The sequence below is a fragment of the Lutjanus erythropterus genome, chromosome 4, assembly GCF_056507025.1.
Source record: "Lutjanus erythropterus isolate fLutEry1 chromosome 4, fLutEry1.hap2, whole genome shotgun sequence".
NCBI lineage: Eukaryota > Metazoa > Chordata > Actinopteri > Lutjaniformes > Lutjanidae > Lutjanus > Lutjanus erythropterus.
The window spans coordinates 14,875,019-14,901,158 of record NC_139320.1 but is presented as its reverse complement, the minus strand read 5'-3'; the positions used below and the strand labels follow the sequence as shown (position 1 = coordinate 14,901,158).

Genomic DNA, 26,140 nt, shown 5'->3' with positions numbered 1-26,140 from the left:
CACATTTTGGGTAGTATTGACTGCTTTAAGGTCTTACTCAAAAAAACCTTGAGTAAACAATCAATTTCTGATGTAACCCACGTCAGATATCACTGAGTTTGTCGAACATTTAGAGTTTCAGGTGACATTTTAAGATTTTGAACTGCCGTAGGAACCAATGTCATGGGAACAACTAGGTCACAGTAAACACGGATCGTGTTCCTGACGGACAACAACAAGACCTCGAAGCTGAGTGCTAACTGTGGTGGATAGCTGTCGTAACTTGGTAAAATTTGGGATTTAAATTCATTGTCAGTCGGATCCTTGTGGTTAAAGGGTCTCAGCAGACGGATAAATGTCTGATGCATCAGGTAGGACTGTCTGATGAGAAAACTGAGTGATTACTTTGACTTTTGCCGATGGCTCCCTGCCGCGCTAGCCAGTCTAGCTAGCACTGCAGCTAACATGGCCATTTAAATGAGGAAATATTTGTTGAGTTTGATGTGGTATTTAATTTTGCATTTACAGAACCTACTAAAAAAGAAGAAGAGGAGGAGGTTACGCCTGAACCAGAGGTAAGAAAACTAACGTTAGTGTATCTGCAGGTGATGACTGTAATTTAGCTCGTGAGAGTTAGCAAGGTTGAGTTATTGTCACTCAGCTGCTTTTAGCTCTGTAACATGAAATCAAAGCAGTGGTCGTCAGTTACTTAAAGTACATTTATGAGTTGCAACAAAGTATGTGTTTATCGATCGTGTGCTCGCATGTTTTTCTCTAATGTAAAAATTAACGTACCACTGCAACCCTTCTCCTTTCTTTTGCTCTGTTGCTCTATTGTTTGGTTTTTATTTGCACAAAATAAAACAAAACAACAGAACCACAGCATCAAAATAATAGAAGCAAACTGTGCAGGTGAGATATATAAGAAAGAGTCGTATTAAAGGGGAGGAAATAGTCATGTGATCCACAAAAGTAAGCAAACCATAGAATCAAAGAGCAAAGTGAACAAAACAGTTTGGATAGTTCATCAGACAGGTCCTTTCTTGAGTGAGTGAGACTGTAATCAAATGCAGTTTGAATATAACTGTTTAATGGCTGAGCCCCTTTATATCTAATTATTATTTTAGTATGTACATCACAGCTAGGCCAGAAAATACTTTATAAGACATCTGAGGCAATTCAGATTGATACAAAATTTTGTAAATAAAGATACAAGTTTGGTGTTTATTTATGTTAAAAATGTATAGAAACCTGAACTGATAAAAGAGAGGGACTGAGTGGTCAGCCTCTCTGCTAAATGTGGCAAAACTTTATTTGCAAAATATAAAATTTATGAAGGTGGGGGCAATGAGTAGCTCCCCAAATGATATTACAATATATGAGGCAAGGATAAATTCTAATAAAGAGTTAATAAACACTTCTGATGAAACAGACTTTGGTGATGATGCCAATGGATTTGAACATTTTATTGCCAACATTTTATTTATTTATTTATTTTTAAATACAATTTTAAAAAAATACTGAGAAATATCAAAAATAGTTGGGGTTAGCTTTAACCATAAGTACAAAGAAATTGTGAGAAAAATAAATTGGTATCATTTGCAAAAGGCACTGGTAACAAGGAAGATAATGATCCCTGTGGGACCCTGCTTGTTATAATGGCTTGTTATAACACACGTATTGATAACACAGATCTCAGAAAGCAGCCATTCACAACAGGTTTACTGCTCGTAGAGTCAATTGTTTTAATGTTGATATTATGTCCTTTCTAGGAGCAGTCCGACGACAGCAGTGAGGAAGAGGCTGCAGGAGACACAGAGAGTATGTGAAAATAATGCCATACCTTAAAGTGGTGCACAAAATATGTTTTACAACTTTTGTCTTGTTAAAACCACACCTGGTACATCGTTATTATTATTATTATACTGTTATGTGTCTCATACACGTGCCATCATACATAATTTGTTACTTCATTATTTAATTCATTTTAAGTTGATTCTTCTATTATTGCTGTTATCAGCCTGCATAGTATTGTGTTTTAATGTATCGCCTGGTCCTCCTCTGTATTCCTACCAGTGGACTTCCTGCGTAACCTCTTCTCCAGTGCCCTGGGCCTCGGCTCTGCAGAGAAAGTTCTGGATGAGCTGACTCTGGAAGGAGTGGCGCAATACATAAAAAGTGGAAAATGTGAGTCTTTGCCTGCTTACATTCAGCTCATCCATTACTTCTGACCACGGTAGATTGATTAACATCAATCTATGAGCTTGTTACAATTAGGGATGTCCCGATCCGATCACGTGATCGGCCTCGATTTCCTAATGTCTGCAGTTTGGAGGTATTTTAAACTGGACAGCGAAGGCAGTGCAACAGCCACTTGTAATGTGTGCAAATTGGGCATTTCACGTGGTGGAAATGTGGATGTGTTCTCTTTTTTTCTTCTTCTTATTAATGCATTGCTGAAGTATCGGATCAGGACTCGGTATTGGCAGATACTCAAAATCAAATGACTCGGACTCGGGGGCAAAAAAATGTGATCGGGACATCCCTAGTTACAATAATGTAGTTGTTACTGATTTAAGTCAGCAGTTTCTCTGCATCCACACAGGCAAAAACATCCTCTGCATGGTTGGAGCAGGAATATCCACATGTGAGTATCTCAGTTTGAATTCAACAGAAAAAGTTTTTAAAAGTGTTCGACTACTTTAGTTAATCATTGTGTGTTTAATTATGTGTGTCTCCACCCACAGCGGCTGGGATCCCTGATTTCCGCTCGCCAGGAACTGGCCTGTATGCAAACCTACAGAAATACAACCTGCCTTATCCAGAGGCCATCTTCCAGATAGATTACTTTAAGGTGTGGGAAAGATTGCATTATTTGAAAGTTTGAAGAAATACACAGTACAGTATATAACAACTTTCTCATAGGGCATGGACTCATGGGCAAAATGCCTTGACAGTCCTGAATTGTTAAAATCCAAATTAAGTTGTGGATATTTGAACCATAACTGCAGCCTGATTAGTCAACAGTTTAAAGGGATAGTTCAAATTATTTGATGTGGGGTTTATGAGGTATTTAACGATAGTCAGTGTGTTACCCACAGTAGATGACAGCCAGCATGCTTCCAATTTGGAAAAGCAGACATTTTGACCAGCATGGAAGCTAAGCAATGAACTGCTGAGGACAGGGTCAGCAACAAAACATATTTCTGTTTTTTTAAAAAAAGGTCCACCTAAGAAAATCTATGTCAGTTTAAGTGTACTCTATATTTAGAATATTTTCATAGCTTTACCTTGCATGAAGAGGGAGTCAAATATTGCTCTCTCCAAACTAACCAAACTCCCTTTGCAAAATCAGTATTTTTACCTCACAGGACACAGAAGTTGATGGTCCACCACCGCCTCTTTGTTTGTTTGTATTACTGTGTGAAATGTGACTTGTTGAGTCTTAACTATCCTTTTAAAACACAGAAGGCACACAATAACACAAACAAACCAACAGATAGAGTTAGTGGTAGACCAGCAACTCTTGTGTTTTGCAGGGTAAAACTACTGCTTTTGACTATGGAGTCTGGTTGGTTTGGAGAGTGCGATGTTTGGATTATATAACAGCAGTTTCCTCTCAGAAAAGGCTGTCTGACAGCAAGGTAAAGCAGTAAAAATATAAATAAATATAGCATACACATAAATGGATTTTTTGTGATGGACCTTTTTAAAATACCTCTTGTTACTGACCCTATCCACAGCAGTTCATTGCTTAGCTTCCATGCTGGTACACCCTTCTGCTTCTCCAAACAGGGCACATGCCAGCCTCCATCCACTGCAGGTAATAGACTGACTATGGATAAGCACAGCATAAAAACCCACTGCAAATAATCCAACCTATCCCATTAACTAAGATGCCAAACCTCTTGGATTTCTGTTTTGCTCTAGTGCAATGCCAGATGCTCTGAATATGTCAATTTCAGTTTCACATTTAAGAAAAGGCTCTGAAAATCATTGAAAAGTCAAGTTAGAGTGTCAGTGATCAGCTTAGATCATGATCTAAGCTCTTGTACAAAAACACTGCATACTAAATCATACTCCCTTGTGTTTTGAGACAGTACTTAATCCAGTCTTCACTGTTCCTTGAATAAAATGCAACACTTTTCTCTATCTTTGTTCTCAGAAACATCCAGAGCCTTTCTTTGCCTTGGCCAAGGAGCTTTACCCTGGACAGTTTAAGGTACAGAACACTTCTTGTTGCCGTGTGGTCTTTAAATAACTGTTAAAATAAAACTAAAATCTAACCTCAGAAAACAATCGAAGGCCTCACAGGTTTTTGTTCTCTCAACTTTTATTGGGGTTTAGCCAACAGTCTGTCACTACTTCATGAAGCTGCTGAAGGACAAAGGGCTGCTCAGACGCTGTTACTCACAGGTAGGAAGAAAACACATACTGTACATTGACTCTTGTTATTCTTGTATTTATATTAACATGTGTGTGTTTATTTAGAATATTGACACTCTGGAGCGCGTAGCCGGCCTTGAGGGAGACGATCTAATCGAAGCTCATGGAACTTTCTACACGTCCCACTGTGTCAGCTTCTGTTGCCGCAAAGAGTACAACCTGGACTGGATGAAAGGTGTCTTTTGCTTTTGTTAGCCTTTACAAGTGTGAGCCTGGTATTACTGAGCTTTATAACCTCCCTGTACTTTGCAGAAAAAATCTTTTCTGATGACATTCCTCGATGTGACAAGTGCAGCAGTTTGGTCAAGCCAGGTCAGTGGATCTTTGTTTCCGTCTCACTTTTAGTTTTCTAGTTATTGTTTTAGTTCTGTAAGCATTTCCTTACTTGTCTTATGTAATTTTCTTATTCATTCTCCTTCTTAAAAGACCTGCCTACCTTTCTGCACACTATTTTATCTATTTCTTACTGAACAAACATAACTGTGAGACAATTGTGTCGCTATATATCTCATCATTCCCTGCTTTTTATTCATCCAGATATCGTCTTCTTTGGAGAGAACCTACCTGTCCGGTTCTTCACCTCAATGAAGATGGTGAGCATGTGGTGGGAGTTTTCATGCATGCATGTGTGAAGAGAATGTGATGCAACACCTCTGCAGAAATAAACTTTTTACCATCTTTGTCTCCCTGTCAGGACTTTCCTCGCTGTGATCTTCTCATCATCATGGGGACGTCTCTGCAGGTCCAGCCATTTGCTGGTCTAGTTGGCAGGTACTGCAGATCAAGTTTCATATTCCCGAAAGCTACTGCTGAACACAAACAATACTGCGGAAACAATCTGGCAGTGCACTGCAGTCCAGCAGCCAGTGAATCTGACCTGCACTATGAAAGATTCAGGCTTGATTCCAACAGTGACCTCGTCTTGTTAGAGTGTCACTGAGGACGACGCTGAGGGCCCGCTTAAACATACTTGGGAACTTAGTTTAAATTGCTCTGGTTAAAAGCTTCAGGTGAATTACTGAAATGTTGTTTAAATAATTGTTTTCTTGCCCCTTTCTTTCTTTAGAGTTTCAAAAAGTTGCCCCAGACTGCTCATAAACATGGAGAAGGCAGGCCAGGTGAGATTTCCCCCCTCCATCACCCCCTGTCAACCTCTTTTTTGCCTTTATCCTTCCAGTTTCTTCTGTCATACATGTACTTGTTGGAATCTCTGTGCAGCATTGTTTGTATGTTTCTCTGTGCAGGCTGACCCTCTGCTGGGGTTGTTGGGTTTTGGAGGAGGGATGGACTTTGACTCCGACAAGGCTTACAGGTGATACAGAGATGGCCCAACTTCTTCTCTTCAACTGTTTTCTTTTGTATCTCTGGACTGCCAGAGGGTGCCAGAGCATTATTTATGATGATTGTAGCTATGTAAAAATTCTTTGCCTAAATAGTGAGATTTGCTAGTTCTCTGACGAATTACCAAGACGGTGTGATGAATTAGATCTCTTTACTTCATGCAACATGGAGAGAAGACTCAAGCACAGTTCTCTGAAGGTCTTTCACAGTGTCTTGCCTTATATACAAAAACAACAGTTGCTGATTACATGATAATGTTGAATCAATAATTTCTTCTTCAGATGTTAAAAATGTGTAAACACAGCAACCTTTCTGAGTACAATGTCCCATTGATTTTACATTCAAACTTAGTTATCTTCCTTCCTCACAACTTAGAGACAAAGAATCCCATAATCAATACATTGAATATTCATAAAAATTGTTCATCTTCCACACCTGATATACTTACCATTTAACTTCTGATGTTATTCAGACATTGTTACCATTCATGGCGCCAATAACAAACTGTTGGGACAGACAAGCATATTAACAGCTTAAGAGATGTTAAAGAAGAGGAAATTATATTGGAGGACAGTCAGTGTTGTAATATTTGTATGAAATGCAGAAGTGGCATGGAGCCGCATTCATATTTTAGCACAGTGACCTTTTTTCTTTTCTCCAGAGATGTAGCTCACATCAGTACATGTGATGACGGCTGTTTGGCTCTAGCTGATCTGTTGGGATGGAAGGTAAGTTACACAGTCATCTCTCACAGATCCTTCTGTGCTCATTTCAGGTCGTACTTCTTGTTTGAACACTGTCCACTTACCTCGGAACAATCACACATGATTCTGAGGTTAAACTAGCGTAATACTGGAATCACCTCTGTCAGGAGGTAATTAAGTCAATGTACCCACTGTTGTAATCCAAACACAATGTATGATCACTGTTCCCCTCAAAGGGTTACTAAAGTTAAACAGTTTCATTTTTGATTGTGTGCTACTGTTATGTTAGGTGTAAGACCCATCATTTCCTCGCTCATTTAATTCTGTCATTCTTGTTACTTAAAGCTCTCACAACACCCTGCAACACAGACTGATATCCTTACAGATACTGTATCATTAAAGTTTTATTTAATATTTTGTCATAAGTCTCTCATTGCAGTAAGATACTCTACCCTGGTACTTTAAATGAACATACTGACAAATCATTTTAACAATTTATTCTCTTTCCAGAGGGACACCATTTTCATACCATACCACACTGCATGTGTTGTGCTGTAATAAAAACAAATGGCTTGCTCATATTTCAATCACTCAGTGTTGTTATCTCCAATTAAGATTAATGTTACAGTGTGTGCTATTTATGGGGATTATGATTTCATTAGTATACAGTCACCTGAAAATAAGAACTGTTGTGTTTTTTCACATTAGGAATAAATGTTTATATCTACAGGCGGCGTGTCCTCCTCCATGGAGTCTGCTGTGTTGCACTGCCATGCTTCTACAGTAGCCCAGAACAGACAAACTAAACACTGGCTCTGGATATGGCCTTTAGTGTTAGTGGCCTTTGTAGGCTCTCCTTCATGCTTGGAACGGCAGCCAGTTACAAGATGTCCTAAAGGAATAGTTCAGCATTTTAAGAAATAAAAGATTCACATATCATCACTCGTAAAGTTGACAAATTAACACATTGCTAGGCTTTTTTTAATCTGCAGAAAAACGGAAACATTAAAAACATAATTTATGGTTTTATTTATAGTTGCATTCTGGAACTTTTTCTTTTTGACCAGCAGCCGGGTGCAGTGACTTCCTTGAGTCTTGTTCTCATCATGAGGTTGCAAGCCAACCACTGGAGATACTGCACTGCGTAACCATGAAGTATTATTTTTATGTAACTGTCTGTGTACAGATTAATCAAACAGGATACAGAGTTTTAAACGGTGAGCTTCAGCTTTTTTTTTTACTCTGGAGAGAGCCAGTCTTGCTGTTCCTTTCTGTTTCCAGTCTTCATGTTATGCTAAGATAAACACCTGTCAGCTGTAGTTTCATATTTAGCCCACAAACATGAGCCTGGTGTTTGTTAATGATATTTGGCATGTAAACACTCTAGTTTCAAGATAATGAATATTGTTGGTCACATCAGTAGAACTGATTTAGAAATACGTGTCTTCAGCAACACTGATATGTCCCAAGATACAGTAAACAATTTAGTACACAGTGCCCCTGTGGTTGTCATGAAGTGTTGATACTGTAGAACTGCAGCAGAAGTTTAAAAAAAAAAGGTGAGGTGAGAGCTTTTGAAACGTCAGACTAACCTATTTATGATTTTCCTGTGTGATGTTGTGGTCCAAAGTCACCGCTGTAGAGGGCCTTTTTGATAAACACAGAAGCATGAGCTGTTTCTTTTAATCGCTGTCTTGCAGTCACCGTTTTGTTCACCACTCCGTGTCCTCCGTGTCTCTGAGCATTACTCATGTTAAATCCCTCCTTGTTTCGTCTTCACTTCTCTGCAGGCGGAGCTGGAAGAAATGGTGAAGCGGGAGCACGCCAGGATTGACAGTCAAGGCAAGAGCGGCGAGACCAAAGGAGCTGCAGCCAAGGCGAGTTCTGCATCAGTGGCACCAGAGCCCAAAAAGGAAGAGTAACTCATTAAAAAGCTCCCTTTTGCAGAAAAAACACTGTAGTGATGTCATGGTTTGGAGTTGGCCCTGAAGGCGAGATTATGATACCAGGGTTTTTATTTGGAATTTAAACTCATTTTCCATCTGTGGACATTTAATTCCTCTGGACATCCTCACAGGACATCCCTGTGTTTTATGCTCCTGTCCTCTTTATATCAGTAATTTGCACTTTATTGTCATTAAAGGGAAATTTCAGACTATTTTATGTGGGGTTGTGTGAGGTACTCATCCGTAGTCAGTGTATTACCTACAGTAGCTGCTGGTTGGCATGCCTCTAGTTTGGAGAAGCAGAGAGGAGTATCAGCGTGAAAGCTAAGAAATGAATTGCATCAGCAGCTAAATGTAGTTTAGCCATTTAAAAAAAGGTCCATCTAAAAGAAATCAGTATTAGTAAAGGTGTACACTATATTTTTACCATTAGACAGCCTTTTCTGACATCACTCTCTTCAAACCAACCAGACTCCATAGGCAAAATCAGTCATTTTAAAAAGTAGAAGACAGGAGATGCTGGTCCACCGCTGCCTCAGTGTGTGAGTTTGTATTATTGTGTGACTTCAGTGTTTTATGATAGTTCAGGTTCAACAAAGTTGCACAATAACACAAACAAACTAGCAGATCGAGGCAGCGGTGGACAGCAACTATAGAGTTTGGTTGGTTTGGAGAGAGCGATATTCATCTTTCACATTTCTTTTCTGACCGTTTCGAAGGCTGTCTGACCGCAAAGGACAGCAGTGGAAATATTCAAAATATAGTGTACTCTTAAACTGATACTGAATTTTGTAGGTAGACATTTTTTAAGTTGCTAAAATACCTTTTGTTGCTGACCTTGTCCACTGCAACAACAAGCAGCTTAGCTTCCGTGCTGGTACTATTCTCTGCTTCTCCAAACTGGGGAGGCTTGCCAACTGGCATCAATGAATTCCTCATAACAACCCCACATCAAATAATCCAAACTACCCCTTTAATCTACTTTATTTTTTATTATTTTTCACATTAGCTCACACTTATCTCAGCTGTATTGTTCCGTCTGAGGCAGGTTTAATTGCAATAGATAGTGGCATTGTTCAAATATATCCAGAGCCTGGAAGGTGGTCAATATCTCTGAAACCCTGACAGCGTGATCGTGGCTCTGCTGCATTAAAGGACATGCTACAGTTTTGCCTCAAACCAACAAGTGAACATCTGATGGAGTTATTTGGCCTAACCACCTCAAATGTCTTCACTTCATTGATTATCTGATTTCTGTTTAAGCTTCCTCAAAAGATAACCAGACTGTTTTATATTTTTATCTCTGTCATCTTTTCCCCCCAAGCCAAAATCTATTGGTCTGATTGGTCAGTAACTTCTTTAAAATACTTCCTTATAAGTGAACTAAGGTAGTTGTAAATATAACAGTAGGAAGAATTAAGAATTGGTAATGTGGAACTTTAAAATGTTAAAATTAACAGTGTTTTTCATGTTAATCTTCTGCTCCTAAATGCTTTGACTTCTTTTAACACAATGTTTTCAGATGTTTACAGAACACACAAAATAACAGTAACTTTGCTTAAGTCTCTACAGTCAGAACCTGAGTTGGTCTTTAGTTGATTTGCCTTTTAAATCTTTGGGGATAGATAATGTGAGACACAAGACAGATAAACAGATAATAATTGCTAAAATAGGTATAATGATGTTTATGAAGGTGTTGTTTCATTGGAAACTGTGGGCTATCTGAAGATGCATGAATTGTTACATAATGAGATTAAAAAAATACAGGGGGTTTACACAATTGCGTAAACATCTGTACAAAAATAATGGAAATCAATGCAAAAATGTTGCAATAAATTTGACCTTTGTAAAGCTGATGCTCCCCTTTGTTGTGACTGTGTCAGAGACCCTTTGTTTAGAGACAAATCTTAATGTTTGTAGGATATAGAAACTCATTGGATACTGGGTTATAATAAACTATTCCATCATTTGCTAAACTACATACAGACGTATAAACTGCACACATATACCAAGTTTAATAACGACCGGATAAGCTGTCATGAAATTATGCAACATTGTGATTGTCCACAAAAATACACACACAAAAACCAACAAAAATCAAATCAACCCTGAGTTACTTCAGTTGAATCTTTGTAGTTGATGATTAAGAATAAAAAAAAAAACAATAAGATAAAAGTGAATGTGGAAGCGTCATTAGAATAGTTTGTGGCACCACCATCTGAAGTACTGCTGTCATAATATATTCAACACATATTTTCATTCCCACTAACAGTGGTTTCACAATGGAAAGGTTGAATGACTTATATGATGGAGTTGTGGAAGTCCACGTGATGGTTGACATGACGGTGGCATGGCTACCTTCAGACGCTGACTGGCCATATTTGGGTCACTTTTATTGTGTATTTTTATTTTTGAAATATGCTAATATGCTAGTACAAAAGTGTTGCTTTAAGTGCTTAAGGTGATACGTCTTAATTAAATTCTGATTAATTAATTAAATTTTTCACCATCCAGAGGCTTTTACTTGGACAATGTTTACTTTGTCTCAACCTAAATTTTGTTCTGAGGAACTTGTGGCACCAGATGAAATTGGTTGGAATATAAATTTAATAAAGCAACAGCCTACAGCCAAGCTACTGGCTCTGTGAAGGGTTTACTTAGGCACAATAGTACTCTTAACTAAATGCTAACGTGCCCCAATGACAAAGCTAACGGGTATAATGATATATTTTAGCATGTTGGTGTGCTAATATGAAGTACAGTGTTAAGAATGCTTAAAAAATAGAGATGAAGACGTGATCAAACTGTTAAGCTACTGCCATTTTTTTCTTTATTTTGACAGGACAAGCCAGTTAGCTGATGCAATTAGTTGGTTTTTGGCTGGTTTGGTTTTATTGATCCCAGCCATGTTGGTCATTGCTCTTACAGAGATCATGATGATTGCAGGAAATGGTTCACACAGACAGTGTGACAGCACTTCATGTGACATGTGAGTCTTCTTGCCACGGAAATGCTGACCAGTCAGCAACACCTCTAGCTGCGGTTTCCGTGAGCGGGGAGATTGTTGGGCAGCCAGCAAACCTAACTGTGCGCGCATGAGATAAAATAGACACAATGACTCTCAGTCAATCTAGCCTCTGTTCTTTCTCCCTTTAATAGTTCTACTATTTCTCCTGCATATTTACATCTCTAACTGATGGATTCAAAGCTGAGTGTTGCATCTGTTTGTGCATTTCTCCCACAGCTGCAAGATAAAATCTGAGAGAGAAAATCTCAGAGTTGTGGTGAAGGGTTTTCAGGACAACTTTGCAGCTTTTTACCATTCATCATTTCTGAGCAGCAGACAGAAACAGGGCTGCAGGGAGAAAAAAATAGGCACATGTAGCTCTTTAGAGTAGAGCAGTGTGTCTTGACTGTGAGCTGGGTTAACCACATGCAGACTTGAGGGGAGGGGAGGCTGAAGGAGGCGCTGTGATGAAAGATCAGCTGAACAGTTAGTCAGTTTCACATAAAAATTGAAAGTGCATTAAATACCAGCGTGTGCAGACGACAGAAGGAGGCAAACGTGGCGGCCATACGACAGTTATCTGCATTTTGAAATATAAAATACTCTGTCCGTTACACCAGGAAACTTCTTGAGGATGTTTGTGAGCTTCCTTTTTTAAGGTATTTTGAGCTCTTGAGCAACTTTTTGTACCGTGCAGAAAGGAAGAGATCAAGAGAGAGAAGATTGCAACATGTGGAGAAATGTGCTAATAGTGTAGAGGAGAGAAGACACATGAACTAACTGAGCCAGACCAACTCATGTAAGTACCAACCATTTCTATACCATCAATAAGCTATTGTTAAAGCCTTTTTCTGAAAGTCTGTTGATTTGTTTTGTCGAATTATTGAAAAATCATTGTTCAAAAATCCAAATTATTCATGAAAATCAAAACTTGGACCAAAAAAAGCTGAATTTTAACCTTAATTTTGCCTTACTGAGCATGAGGGAATCAGCAGTCCTAATCTATGTTGTCTACATGTGACTTACGTTCTCATCCGTTTATGTGCATATATGCAGACGGCTATAGATGCACATAAACGTGTCCATATGTTTGCATCCAGAGCGGTTCACAGTTCAGTCAATGGGACCACAGCCATCCCGTGGAGGAGCAGCAGGAAGAGACTGTCGCTGCTGGAGCAGCTGAGGGGCTGTCAGGAGGCCTGGTGCCCCGGGGCACCATGGGATAGAGAGGGTGTCCACACTGCTATCTCTGGAACACCTGCTGGGGTAAGCTTTTTGTATACCTTGACATCAAGTATTCAGTGTGATGGAGAATTGCATATAGTGCCCTTTAATTTGTTTAGAGAATTAATTTAAGTTCAAGGAAATTCTTGTTTCCACCCCATGAGCATTTTCCCATGGAAAGGATGTTTGAAAAAACAACAACATGTCACCAGTGAAAAGATGTCCAGAATTGGTTCAAGGTGAAGGTTTTGGTACAAAGTATTTGAAGACATTTTTCAAACATTCACATTTAGATCATATTTCACCAGGATTTGCAACAGTGACATTTTTCATACTCTAATGTAAAAATAATAGGTTCTTGAACCCACTAATCCACAACATCTTCTTGTCAAGTTAAGTGTCTTTGTCTTTCTTTATAATATACTCTGATGCATTGGCTTTTACCTTTGGGATTGTCAAAGCTGTAACTAATATGCAAAAAAAAAGAAACTTGCACGTGCGTTTCTTTATGTTTCATCAAGAACTTCTCCCATTACGTAGTCCTGAAAGCTTCTTGTTGGCAGCACACAACATATTTAGTTTGTATTCATAACACTTTGTATGAAACATCAAAGCTCTTTGTGCCAACCAGATTTCACCAACCAATGAAATATGACTTTGAAAAAATAACAATACTGTGTTTCAACTTAGAACTGAACAAGTGATAAAAATGGTTAAACAAATTTGTGTTTTGTGACTGATGTAACCACATTTTTTATACTGTTGAAAAGACAGCAAAAAGAGGCTGTAGACATTCAGACCAAATGTCAACCAGTTGTCAACCACAATTCAAAGTTGAAATCTGACTTGATGCTCAATTGGCAAGCTTTAACCCTTAATATAAGATAAACTAGCTAGTGAATGGAACATAAACTCAGGCCTTTGTCAGGGATATAAGCTAATGTTTTTAAGTGCTGGCCCCAGTAACACAGTTTTCATACATTGATGTGAGCTCACTATTTAGCAAGATTCAGTTACTGCTCACTACCAAATTTTACTAATAACTTACCACCATTTATAGCTGGCTAAGGGGAGCCTTACTGTAAAGTATAAAACAGTGCATGCTTATATTGGCAAGGTAATTTGATATATTAATTTGATTTGCTAAATGGAACTTTTTGGCACTTAAATATGCTGACAGTTATCTTACAGTCAACTTATTAACAAACATCTGATGAAGCTGACAGGTGTAAACCTGCTGATGGAGGAGACAAAAAGCTATAAGCAATGAGATCAGAGACTTAACATTACACATAAATGTGGGCTCACTATTTGACAAGCAGCAAGTCACTGTTGTTCTTTTAATTAATGTGTTGTTACAGCTTATGAATAGTTTATGAACTATTTACATCCTAATGAATAACGTAATTTAACCATTTCTAAATCATTAATGAGGGTGGAATTATTGTAAAGTCATACTCTCACTGATCCCCTCATTAATAATTAACCCAACTTATATGAAACTGAGTCCTTTCAGCTGTGTCTCAAACAAGCACTTCACACTTTGGTGATGTCTGTATGCTTCAATTAAAGTTTCACAGCAGAAGTAATCTTAGCTGGACTGAACGCTGACATGCACATCTCCATGCTATGAAAGTTAGTTCCTTTTTCTCTTTGACACCTCATAACAAGCACTTCTGATGGGGTTGAATGCAGAAGTGGTGTTGAATAAAAGCGTGTGCATATCAGGGAAATGACTTCACAAAATGGACACATCTGCGGCACACAGAGAACGTGAGTATGCCAGAATATTGTGTTAGAAGGGTGTGTTTGTTATTTGAAACTGCAGTCTGAGTATTTAGGTATTTGGTCATGGGTAAAGATAGACAGAAGTGTTTGAACTAAAGAAAAAAATGCAATCTGTTTTATAAAGCATTGTACTTCATGGTGGTTGTAGGCGAGCTCAATTTGAAAGTTGAGCAGAAGGTCTAATTTGGTAATTTCTACTCGAATGGTTTCCAGTATGTCTTCCGATGAATCAATCAAATGCATCAGTGACTAAAAGTTGCCATTATGAATCAACAGAATATTTGTTCATGTGTGACATTCCCGCTGCACTGTTGTGTGTCTTTGTGTGTGTGTGTGTTTGAAATTTGGTGACTTGCAGTGAACTTGTCTCTATTTCTGTGCACACTGAGCATGAAAGCCACTTCCTGCGTGTCTGTGTGTGAATAAATGTGTGTTTGAGAGCACTTCTGAATTCAGTTGTGGTGATGTAACTACTTGACTGAACCGCTCGTTTGCCATATTCAGGATTGCATGTTTTTTTTGTTTTACCCAAGTTAATTATGTTTCAACAAACTGCCTATTCCGTTTTAGTCACTGTTACCAAAGAAGGTAATGTGATCAGACCAACAGATCATCTGTACCATGACCGCAAAGTTGTCCATGTAAAAAAAGAAAGCAATGGCTGGTACACTTTTAGCTGTTAAAATTAAGATCTCTTATTTTTATGTCTTATGTCATAGTGTCTCAAAGTGCAGTCCCCAGAAAAATTTTGGGCATCCCCTGAATGTGACATAAAATGCCTGCAATATATTTTAATCATACGTGATCCATTTCAATACTCTCACTTTGAATAGCTTACTTTTAACACACTACTCTGCTACTGCATCAAACTGCACCCTCCTTACAAGCATCTGTCAGGTAAAAACTGACAACTTGTGGAAAGCTGCTTGTTGCACGGCAAATAGTTTCAGAGGAATAATGTTCTGTCATCAGCGGTAGTCCTTAAATAGTTAGCGATTATAGTGAACAACTATGCTGTTTGTTCTGGAAGTGAGATGGAAAAAACACCACCAAAAAAGACAGTATAGTTGAGGAGAAAAGGAGGTCTGAGGAATAATTGATCCTCTCTAACATTGTCAGACTTTAGGGAACAGATAAAGTGATCAGTCTTATTTGCAAACAGGCTCATGAGTTGTCATGTGTGGCACTCAGTCATATGCTAGCTTCTAAAATGGAACCCAGTCATCAAAACTTTGAGAACCCCTGTCTTATCTCATTGAAAATTGTGGCAGCAAAGCAAACAGCCGATTTACAGGCATCTGTCTTTGATTCAAATGTTGGTTAATGTGCAGTACTTCTGCAGTAGAGGCTCGCTTCTATGCCGCAATTGTTTATTTACACTGAACCAAACTATGCTGCTCTAAAACCGCCCCTTTGTATGATTTTACACAGCGTGCCAGCTTTGCAGAATCAAAAAGAGACATGACTTAACAAAGGCATCTACTGTGACGATTGCACCGGTCAGCAGGTGATTCTGCTCACCTGCTTCTAGTCACACATTGTGGATTCTAAAGTAAAACTTTTTTATCTGTTCCTGGACAAACGGGGCATTGCTCCTTCTGCAGCAATGAAGTTAATAAGATCAGCATGCGTGATGATCTGTGGGGAGGATTCCTCTCCTGCCTGTCTGTGTGTCTGCTTAGTGTACACAACAATGGACAAAGTGACAGCTCGACACTCAACTCAGCTGTTTTTTAGGACCTTGAATTCAGATATTTAATTTTTTCATATCTATAATTCTATAATTAGTAGCCCTTAATGTCACTTTGACTGATAAATCTTTGCATACCTGTTGCTAACTGAAACACAGTTTGTCAGCTGTGTCTACAGTGCTGCATCAGAGTCCTAACAGGTTTAACATTGGCCATATATCAGCACTAATGAACCCATTTGCTCTTTTGTGTTTACGTGACTTCAGTTTGGTTACAGCCTGCCATCATGACTAATTTTCTAGATTAAATCTATGCAGTTTCGTCATCACACTCTGATATATATCGTCATTGTTTCCCTCCTTGCCGCCTGGTTGCCATGGAGCCACACAGTTTCAGAGAAAACATCTTCCTGCTCAACTAGTTTCCGTAATACTTCAGCTACTGAAGTGAGTCAGTGTGTGTGTGTGTCTCCCTCCAGAGTTTCCTTGTTGTTCGGGACGCTGCAACGTGTAAGCCCTGCCTGCTGTGTGTGTCTACTGGAGGAGAGGATGAAGGTGTTCTTGACTATGATATCAAAAGCACAGACACAGGTATGAACCAACCACATGCAGACAAATAGGCTACTTCTTTCTCTTTCTGTTTGGGTGTGACATGATCTTGTAGACAAGTTGTCATGATGTCACCTTTAGTGGTTAATCTGTGAATCATTTCATATGCTGAAATTGACAACACAGATAATCTTACGCAGTAACCCAATAGCATCAAATGCTTGTCATATGCTAATTTTACTTTGTGTTGTTGAACTTGAACTCTGCTGCCAACAGTACAAACATGTCAAAGCTGTTACAGGTGAGAGCAGGTAATCTGATACACGCCTGCACAAACTGCAAATTCTGGTTCCTTAAGGTGTGAACTCCCTTTCAGTTAGATCCACGCCTGTTAGTGCTATTCTGCAGATGCATGCAGTACGGCTAAAATCCCAGGCTGAAGAGGCAACTGACCCTTTCTGACCTGAAACAACCTGCTCAGCATTAGAAACCACACTTCATCAGAAAATACCAGACTCAATGGCGCATGAAGCCAGTGTGAAAATAAAGCTGCTGAAACAGGCCCACTGGCTTCTCGTCAGAAGTCCCCTCTCGACCTTCCTGGTTTCACTCTGTTTCCAGGAAAGTATTTTTTGACAGAAAATGACTCTAATTCTGCCCACTCTTTCTCTGTTTCTCTGTGACAGTCTTCCAGTTGTCTGAGTCTCGTCTTTCTTTCTCCGACTTGGCTCAGCTTGTGCTCTTCTACTCTCTGACCAGGTAAGAAAATCATTGATGCCGTTTTATTTGCTTCCATTTAAACTTCTTGAACATTTTCTTAGGAATTATATACATAACAGCCATAGCAAGACTCTGACTTGACATGACAGTAATAAGCAGGATAATGTACAGTGAGTGGATCATTATTAGGGATGGCACAATACCACTTTTTCATGTCTGATATCAGTATGGCAACCTTGAGTATCTGCCTACACCGATACAATTGGATACAATCTTTTTCCCTCTCTCAAACAAGTTGTTAATTTAAAAAAAAAATAATAAAAAGCAATCATGCTCACACTAAAATAAATACTCTACTCTCTTAAAGGAATAAATACATACCTACAACACGACTCAGTTATGCAATACTGCTGCTTCTTTCTGTTTAAACTTTGTCATACATAACTTTTAGCAGCATTTTTGATTGGTCAGCACCATTCAAACATCAGCACTTAAAATAATGTAATTGTTACCTGTGACACTTCTCTCTCTATGGCATGTTGCTCAAAGTTTGGTTGAGTGTAACATAAGAACATAATATACATACATAATAATAAGATAACATACGTATGGAGAGTGCCATCATGCTGATTTATGTTTCACTAAACCTGGACTTAAAATCTTTTTTATCAGTTGCTTCCTTGTTGGTTAGACTCTTTTGAGCTTCTGAAGTTGGGCATGCTAGAATAAGTTTGGGAACCACAGTCATAACATGGCTAACAAGCAAACACACCTGCAGTAAACCACAAGTGTGGACTCAAGACACATTACTTGGACTTGAGTCAGAAATTTGATTACTCTAGGCTGGACTTTACAAAACTAAAAAAGACTTGCAGCTCAACTTTAAGACCAATGACTTGTGATTTCACTTGGACTTGAAAGTACTTGCTACCTTCCCTCAAGCCCAAGGATTTAAAAGTATGTTATTTAAAAAGTGTGCCATGATCAGTTTATTTTCTGTCATTATCTGAATCAACTAATATTATTCCTTCAATCTCAGGAAGTTGACACTAAATTCCCCAGATGCTCGTTGTTTTGAACAAAGTCAAGGTGCAAGAGAGACACACGGAGAACTAATGTCATGGTACTGAGCTCCAGTTAGAAAAAACTAAACAAAAGAAAATTTTGTTCACCTAAAGTAACTAAAATTACAGACGGATAATTATTTTATTCATATTTTTTATTGTCTTATTTTAAATTCATTTAAAAGCTGAATCAGTAAATGTTTGGACACTGACATTAACTGTGGCATCTTAAATATCTGTGCCAACCTCTTCACTCAGGCTGTGTTTTATCTCTGTCACCTCTTCCTCTGTGTCAGGGATGTGTTGGCTGTTTGCCTCTCTATTCCTGGCTGGATCTACAGTGTAACCGAGAAAAACAAAGATCGTCTCTCTCAACTTGAACCCAGTGAGTCCTTCCACTTCCGTGGCTTTCTGTCTCATATCCTCAGAAGCTGCATCGCAAATACAAAACCACAAAGCTATTTTTAAAGAACTGTCTCATTTATAATGCCTCCGTAATGCAGAAACTTGGCTTCACACACCACCTGACCAAGAGGCTGATAAAATGACCCACAAGGAGCCAAGCAGTGTCATGTGCTCTATACAGGTATGTACTCTGCATGTGCGTGTGTGCATACAGGTGCTCGTGTGTATAAAAGTACAGGCAATGGTAAGATACTGTAGCAGAGCTTGTTGCAAAAGGGAAGTATCCTCTGGGGAGCATGGTGACAAACGAACAGAAATCGACTGATTTTGCATTTTTTCGTCAGCTCTATCAACTGTTTTAGCCCTTTATGCCATTCTTTTGTTTTTTGGTACATGTTCTTCATTCTCATGAACATCGTATTCATCAGCAAAAGGTAGCTCTTTTCTACTAAATAGCTCCCACAGTAGACTACCTTCCCAGGACAAAACAGCATCCAGACAAAGCTAGTGACTAGTGAAAATAGTGGAGCATATAGCAGCTAAAGACATTTTTCCTGGAGTTGGTGGTGACAACAGAGCTAAAAGGCGAGTGAATGTTGGACTTGCACTCACTAGGTGATTCGAAACACAACTCCAAATTGATGATAATTAGAGCCCGACTGATACTGGATTTTTGGGGTCGATGCTGATGCTGCTATCAGGAAGCAAAACAAATTCTGATATCTATATGTCGATCAATATTCTTTATTTGTACATAAAAATTCCAAAATGACATCAGGGCAATGAAGAAATAAACTGTATAACTGTATAACTGTATAACTAAAAAAACACAAATAGAGCAACTTGAATCAATAAAAAGGAACAAACATATATAGAAAATGCACCTCATAAAACTAAAAAAGAAATTTAAAAAAGAAAAACAATCTGCATTATATTCTGTTACAAAAATATTGGACAACATGTACGCTGATACCAGTGTAGACCAATATATCTGTCTGGCTCTAATGATAATGTTGGTATATGTCTACTGGATGCGGAGATAGACAGCATTTTGCTTATCTTCCCAGAACCTGGTTTTGCTTGAGCCTGTTAAAAGGAAGTTTTTCCCAACCACTGCTTCCTCAGTGATTGCTTGTGGTGGCACCAAATGTTATTATAAAGAGTACCGTCTAGACCTTGTCTATATGAAAAGTGCCCTGAGAACATCTGCTATGATTTTGCACTATATAAATAAAAGTCCTACTGTATTTCTTCACTGTGTTTGTCTATGTGTGTTTCCTTAGTTGACTTCCTCCAACGGAGCCCTGTGTATCATCAATCCCCTCTACCTTCGTGAGCATGGGGATGATTGGCTGACCCACAGGGCTACAGCTGCAGAGTCGGCCACACAACCGCCAAATTACAGACGAGAGCGACGCCTCAGCACCACCAGAGCATGGGCGGGGTCGGGGGTGCAAAATAAACGAGCCATCTCGTTGGATCAGGAACCCTCTGCAGCCAGTATGGAGAGTTCTGGTGAGGACCTTTGCTGCTCACACTGCCTCAGTCGGTTCAGTGGTTGCACCATCTCCACCGCTGTCTTCTCACTTTTCTGCATTGCAGTGCTTTCAATAAAAGTAACTGTTGTTGGACATTTATTAGCTCCAACTCCGACAAGATATGCTCTGTTTCAGTCACCATTACTACGTGTATAGAAAGAAAAAAGAAGCTCACCACAGTGGCGTAGAGATCCCACTGCAAACTAGCATTTTGGCAGCGTAACTGCAGAGCCTTTCTAAAGCCTGAAAACAAGAGGCAAGAGGATGTGCAGAAGTCTAGTTTCCCACTTGAATTAAACATGTTTAACCAAACCAAACCAAAAATAAACTGCCAACTCCAGCTTTTAATGCTTTTGAAGTGTATTTGGTTGGATTCATCACTTTTATAGTGTTCATAATCCATATTTTTCTCATCCAGGTCTGACCAGAGCCAAGTCAGCTGACTCACCACAGGACCCCTTCACCCCGCCATCACCAACTGCTCCAGCAGGGGTGGTTCTCAGGAGGCCCAGCAGAGATTCTACCTCCAACCCCCCTCAGAGAGCGAGTACAGGGAGCCTCCCCACATCCACTCCCACTACTCCTAGAAGTAGCACAGTGTTAGAGCCGCAGCACCACGGCAGCCCTGTGCCTGTGTCTCCTCACAGGGTGTCCTGGATCGAAGATGGAGTCTGGCTTTCCCCGCCCAGGCCTTCCTCTTCACTCCAGCCGCCATCGCTGGAGCTCGACTCGCTGTCGATCAGCAGCATAGAGGAAGAGCAGGAGACTCCAAGCCCTAACCCGCACTGCCCGTCTGCACACCGATTGGCTGACAAGGTCATACACCGGCTCTCGGCTGTGGGTCAAGCTCTTGGTGGGCTGGTGAGTTCGAAGAAGAGACTGACCAACCGTGTGCATGAGCTGAGCGAGCGGAAAGGTGGGGCATTTGCAGAGGCTGTGAAAGGATTTGTAGAGATGATGCTGAAGAGAGGAGCTGATCCCAGCGAGGTCACAGGGTCGGATTTTTTACAGGAAGTGAGGTCATCACTCACATTACTGAGGGAGACACTGTTGGACCATCAAGACATTCAGGCATTGTTGGACAGCATTACAGACATGAATGACTCTGAGATTGGTGAGTGAGCTGGCAGTGAAGTTTGACAATAGATTAATTTAAAAAAGTTTTATTATTGTGCTCAGTAGATCAATATTCAATACTCTTCTAATTTCTCTTCACGTAACTTTTGACCTTCCTGTAGACACACTGGTGGAGCTGTCCATCCACAAGGTGGCCCTGAGGCCTGTCTCCATACATCTTTACTCCTGCATTCATGCCTCGCGTAGCAATGACGGCACCTTTGAGCGTCTCCGGAGCAACCTGCGTGTGCTGGAAAAGAAGGGGATGGAGGAGCTGGGGGGGTCTGCAGGAGTTGGAGTTCCTGACTCTGTCACCCTCGAGCGGATCCAGCAGAGGTGGAGTAGCGTGCATGAGGCCTACTCCCCAAACAAGAAAGTCCAGATCCTGCTCAAAGTCTGCAAGAGCATCTATCACAGCATGAGTGCTAATGCTAGCTCAGGTTTTTTAACGATTCTTACTAATATATCTCTATCTGTCTCTGGCTGTGTCTGGTGCTCAGTCTGTTATTTAAACCCAGACTCTCCTCTCCTGCAGGTACAGCATTTGGAGCAGATGATTTTCTGCCCTGCCTGACATGGGTGCTGCTCCGTAGTGACGTGGCCACCTTACAGGTAGACACAGACTACATGATGGAGCTACTGGACCCAACACAGCTACAGGGAGAGGGTAAGGCAAATCAAGTAAACACAGTGTCGTGGAAAGGTTGCCTTATTCATTAGTTAACATGTTTTCCTAGACCTGGTTGCATCAGCACTTCATAACTTAACCTAGTTATATTACAAGTGTATATTAAGTGGAGATTTACATGTCACTGCTAGTGCTTACATCAAGATTATAGCCATAATATGTAACATTTCTGCATCAAAATGTCTAAAAATGCGAGACATATATTATATATTTAGTTGAGCTTTGCACTTACATCACCCCAAATGTTTCCAGCAATCTTCAAACACAGAGAAATCCATAATTTATTCAAGGTAATGGTACGGCTCTTGCTAGCCATTGCTGTAACTTCCAGGCTAACACAGTTTAAGTCAGATATGTCAGAGTAAGAAAGGAAGTCGACTTAAGTGTCTGAGTCATGTCAGATAGATTTTCATCAGCTCTGGTGTTTGTTTAAAAGTGACGTGAAGATAACAGCTCTCACGCTCCTGTGTCACTTCACAACATCATCATAGTGCATCTTTTGTTGTTATTTTAATGAGAAAGAGACCCCATAGCAACAAAATTTACATATTGTGCGTTGAAGTAGTTCAACATTTTCAATTGCCAGGGGTAACTGTTGCTCTTGTAACTGCACTGGCTAACTGACAACAGTACTGTTATCTTGCTAACATATGACTCAGTTATCTGATTTGACACTTGATAAATTGCTGTTCATTTATAATGAAGCAAATAGATTTTAAATTACATTCCACGAAAGTAACATAACGTATCTCAAATTACAAAACATGTCAATTCCGTTTTTCTGAATGACCAAATAGAATCAGCATGGCTATTTCTCATTCTAAACTGCATGATTAGCCTGCTACTGAAACACACATAATTTTCTTTGCATGCATGTGCAAAAAAAACAAAATCATACCTACATTTCCTAGCTAATACACTGCAGTTCTAAGCAACCAAATTAAGTAAATTGCTAGTTTGAAAGTAGTTTATAGTCCCCAGGTTTTCTCAAATGGGGGTACAAGTACCCCTAGGGGTACTCTGGAACATTGAATGGAGTATGTGAGAATAACACTCATACATATTTCCTAAATATATGAAAATAAGTTTAATTAAAAAAATTTTTACTGTCAAAAAAACTGATAAATGCAGTTAAAACCTCACAGAAAACAGAAGCAACAAATGCAATCACATCACATTCACTGCAGGAAGCCAGTTTTGGTATGGAATGACAGACAAAAATCGAGAAAACATATTCATAGTTGAAACAACAGTAATATAGCTGAAAACAAAGAAAGAAGAAGGAAAGGAAAAAAAATATTTGAAAGGGTGCACATTATTCAAAGAAATATGAGAAGCATTGACTTAGAACTTAGGACAAACTTTGATGGAAACAAATATCTGGTGCAACTCAATTCTGGTCTCCAAGTGAAGGTTCGGGTTTGACTCCCATCTTCATTCATTTTATAGATGATTTCCCAGCAGTTACATTTAGATACTATTTATTTACAATTACAACTCACAGACTGTCTCCCTTTCTGCATTCCTCATATCAACAGGTGGCTACTACCTTACAACTCTATATGCCGCCCTTTACTATATCAGCAGCTTCCAGCCACGATTGGCCGCACGTCAGCTCAGTGTTGAGGCCCAAAACTCTCTTAACCAATGGCATCGCAGGCGCACCCTGCACTGCAACCAATCACGCCGCAGCAAACATCGGCGGACCATTCGCAGGCAGGCGTGTCGGGACAGGGGTGCACAGAAAACTGGGGCAGAAACTGGAAGTAAAGAAGAAAGTGGGAAGGAATGTGATTCTGTTAATGATGATGAATCACAACAGCAGACACAATGCACCACAGAGGCTCTGCCGTTACTGGAAGAAGAGACAAGTAGAGAAGAAGAAGCTGAGGACGAACCACAGAACTCCACTGCAGCATCAGACTGTGATCAGCAAGATGTAAACATGAGCAAACAAGAAAAGACACAGACAGGAGAAGAAGAAGACAGAAGATTGTAGTGGAGAGAAGAATGGACCTGAGAAGCAAAAAATTGTGAACTTTCGGCCACTGTCTTATAAGATGCCACGTAACATAACATGTTCCATCCTGCTCAGATTCCCCTTCTACAGAGGCCAAAGAAAACTTTTGATTAGTGCCAGCCAGGGGGCCTGGGACTCTTCCAGGGGTCCTAAAATCATCTCTTTTCACTTCTCTCAAATTTTATAATCATTTTTTAAATTTTTATTTTCTCACAGAATACTCAATGCTTTCACCTCTCCAGGGATATAAAAAACTAATCAAAAAATTCAGGGAATCAAAATTGATCTTGGGTTAAAATGATCTTAAAGCTAAACTGGTCCATGCTGAGACTATAACATGTGACAAGTGGTCACAAGTGGAGCCTGTTTTAAAGTGATTGTGTGCCAAAAAGGTTGGAAGACTCAGGCCTAAATGAGCCTTAATTTAATGTCATAGAAGAAGAGAAGAGTTGATCACATTGATCAATTAACAATATATTCCAGTCATCAGCTATTAATTCACCTTTTCTTTAGAAGTGTGAACATAAACAAGTTTACCGTAGCTGTTTGATGCAGGAGATCTGTCACTTATTGTTTTAATAAATAGATTCCTCTTATCAGGGTTCATGTTTTGGGGGTCTTAAATTTTGTAAAGTGCAACATGAGTTGGATTTAATTTTTATGCTGATTAATTTAAACAAATGATGTATTTGATTTGTAAATATTTTAATATTACAGTTGCATAAAATATCAATAAAATGCTGGTTGTATGGCTTGCTTCTGCTCTCATCAATACCATTTCCAGCAACATCAGCTGTTCAAAGTCCTTAAACAGCACTGGGTACAAAAAAGCGACCAGACAAATCTAATAGGTTCACTTTCACCACTGTCATCGACCCTGAAAAAGGCTTCATGGTAGAAAAATGACCAGACTTGAGCATTTAGCAACTGAAAAGTCAGATATATCCCCCAGGAGTAGAGTGAGACCACATCAGAGCAATTACATTCATTACATTCATCAGATGGACCGAAACATAGCTTCAGAAGAATAATAATGTGTCTCTGTGTCAGCCAGATGTGTAAACTAAGCAGCTGTTTGCTATTGTGTTTGTCATGGTAACACATTAATTATGAAATAGGAGTGTCTTCTCTGCTGGATGTGCACTTCCCCCAAAATTGCCATTTTGAGGCATGGGGACAGAGGCTTTAAATAATCTTTATAACTTTTTTATGATGTCACAGTATCCTTGTTTGCAAGGGTACACCCTATGTTGTTTCTGCTCTTCCCTGCCTCAGTGAATCTCTCTTTTATTCACAGAGACTGATTATTATAAAGTAAAAGAACATAAGGACTTTACAAAAACAAGCTCACTTTGTAAAGCCCCACAAGAAATCCTGGCTTTCCCTTTGCACCACTAGAGGGCAGCATTAAACCTCCTGTGAGATGTGCAGCTTTCATCTTCTTTAATGTTTTATTTACTGTTTGCACAGGTTTGATTTTTAGCTGATGGAATAAGTTACAGTAGCACTGAATTTTCACTGGGGAACATTTTAAATAAACAAACAAAAAAGAATAAAATCTGGATTTGTTTACACAGTTTTCAAAACTGCTGAGAAACAAATGTCTCAACATGCAGCAACTCCTGTCTGCAGATTTGAGTTTGGAGGTTCTGCTCACACACAAACACACAAACACACAGCAACACTAAATACCAGACCCATACATTACTTAAAAAACTGTATGTGTTGTGGGTTTACAAAAATTAAAGGAGCTGTATCAATTTCAGCACTAATGGTTCTACTGAGAACCCTTTCAGGTTCTAGGGGTTTCACTTAGAACCTACTTAAATTCTGAGGGTTCCATCTATGGAGAGCCCTTTAATGTTCCAAAGGTTTCATCTATGGATAACCCTTTAACCATTTAATATTCCTTAAT

The 26,140-nt window shown here is 39.4% G+C and overlaps 2 protein-coding genes across 2 annotated transcripts; both read left to right on the top strand.

Moving 5' to 3' along the window:
- The first annotated feature begins 133 nt into the window (after positions 1-133).
- Positions 134-8,836, top strand: sirt2 (sirtuin 2 (silent mating type information regulation 2, homolog) 2 (S. cerevisiae)). The gene is made up of 16 exons (XM_084717056.1): positions 134-350; positions 508-554; positions 1,752-1,800; positions 2,056-2,166; positions 2,585-2,626; positions 2,727-2,833; positions 4,145-4,201; positions 4,327-4,395; positions 4,471-4,600; positions 4,678-4,737; positions 4,963-5,018; positions 5,120-5,196; positions 5,492-5,543; positions 5,670-5,737; positions 6,428-6,494; positions 8,261-8,836. The coding sequence occupies exons 1-16, from the start codon at positions 335-337 to the stop codon at positions 8,390-8,392; spliced, it is 1,140 nt and encodes a 379-aa protein (XP_084573182.1). The 5' UTR covers positions 134-334; the 3' UTR covers positions 8,393-8,836.
- Positions 8,837-11,553: 2,717 nt separating this feature from the next.
- rinl (Ras and Rab interactor-like) lies at positions 11,554-25,204 on the top strand. Its single transcript, XM_084717055.1, has 11 exons — positions 11,554-12,222; positions 12,480-12,689; positions 16,605-16,716; positions 17,361-17,433; positions 18,755-18,843; positions 18,962-19,044; positions 20,147-20,378; positions 20,820-21,515; positions 21,640-21,957; positions 22,053-22,184; positions 23,744-25,204. Exons 2-11 carry the CDS (start codon positions 12,510-12,512, stop codon positions 24,202-24,204), a joined length of 2,376 nt encoding a protein of 791 aa, XP_084573181.1. The 5' UTR covers positions 11,554-12,222; positions 12,480-12,509; the 3' UTR covers positions 24,205-25,204.
- Positions 25,205-26,140: the final 936 nt, after the last annotated feature.

Excerpts from the sequence above, each read along its gene's own strand:
- sirt2 (XM_084717056.1), top strand. Across the intron at positions 4,202-4,326 it reads TTTACCCTGGACAGTTTAAG|CCAACAGTCTGTCACTACTT; the intron begins GTACAGAACACT and ends ATTGGGGTTTAG. Across the intron at positions 5,019-5,119 it reads TCTTCACCTCAATGAAGATG|GACTTTCCTCGCTGTGATCT; the intron begins GTGAGCATGTGG and ends TCTCCCTGTCAG.
- rinl (XM_084717055.1), top strand. The coding sequence starts at position 12,510 with ATGTTTGCATCCAGAGCGGTTCACAGTTCAGTCAATGGGACCACAGCC. Across the intron at positions 16,717-17,360 it reads TATCAAAAGCACAGACACAG|TCTTCCAGTTGTCTGAGTCT; the intron begins GTATGAACCAAC and ends TCTCTGTGACAG. Across the intron at positions 17,434-18,754 it reads CTCTTCTACTCTCTGACCAG|GGATGTGTTGGCTGTTTGCC; the intron begins GTAAGAAAATCA and ends CCTCTGTGTCAG.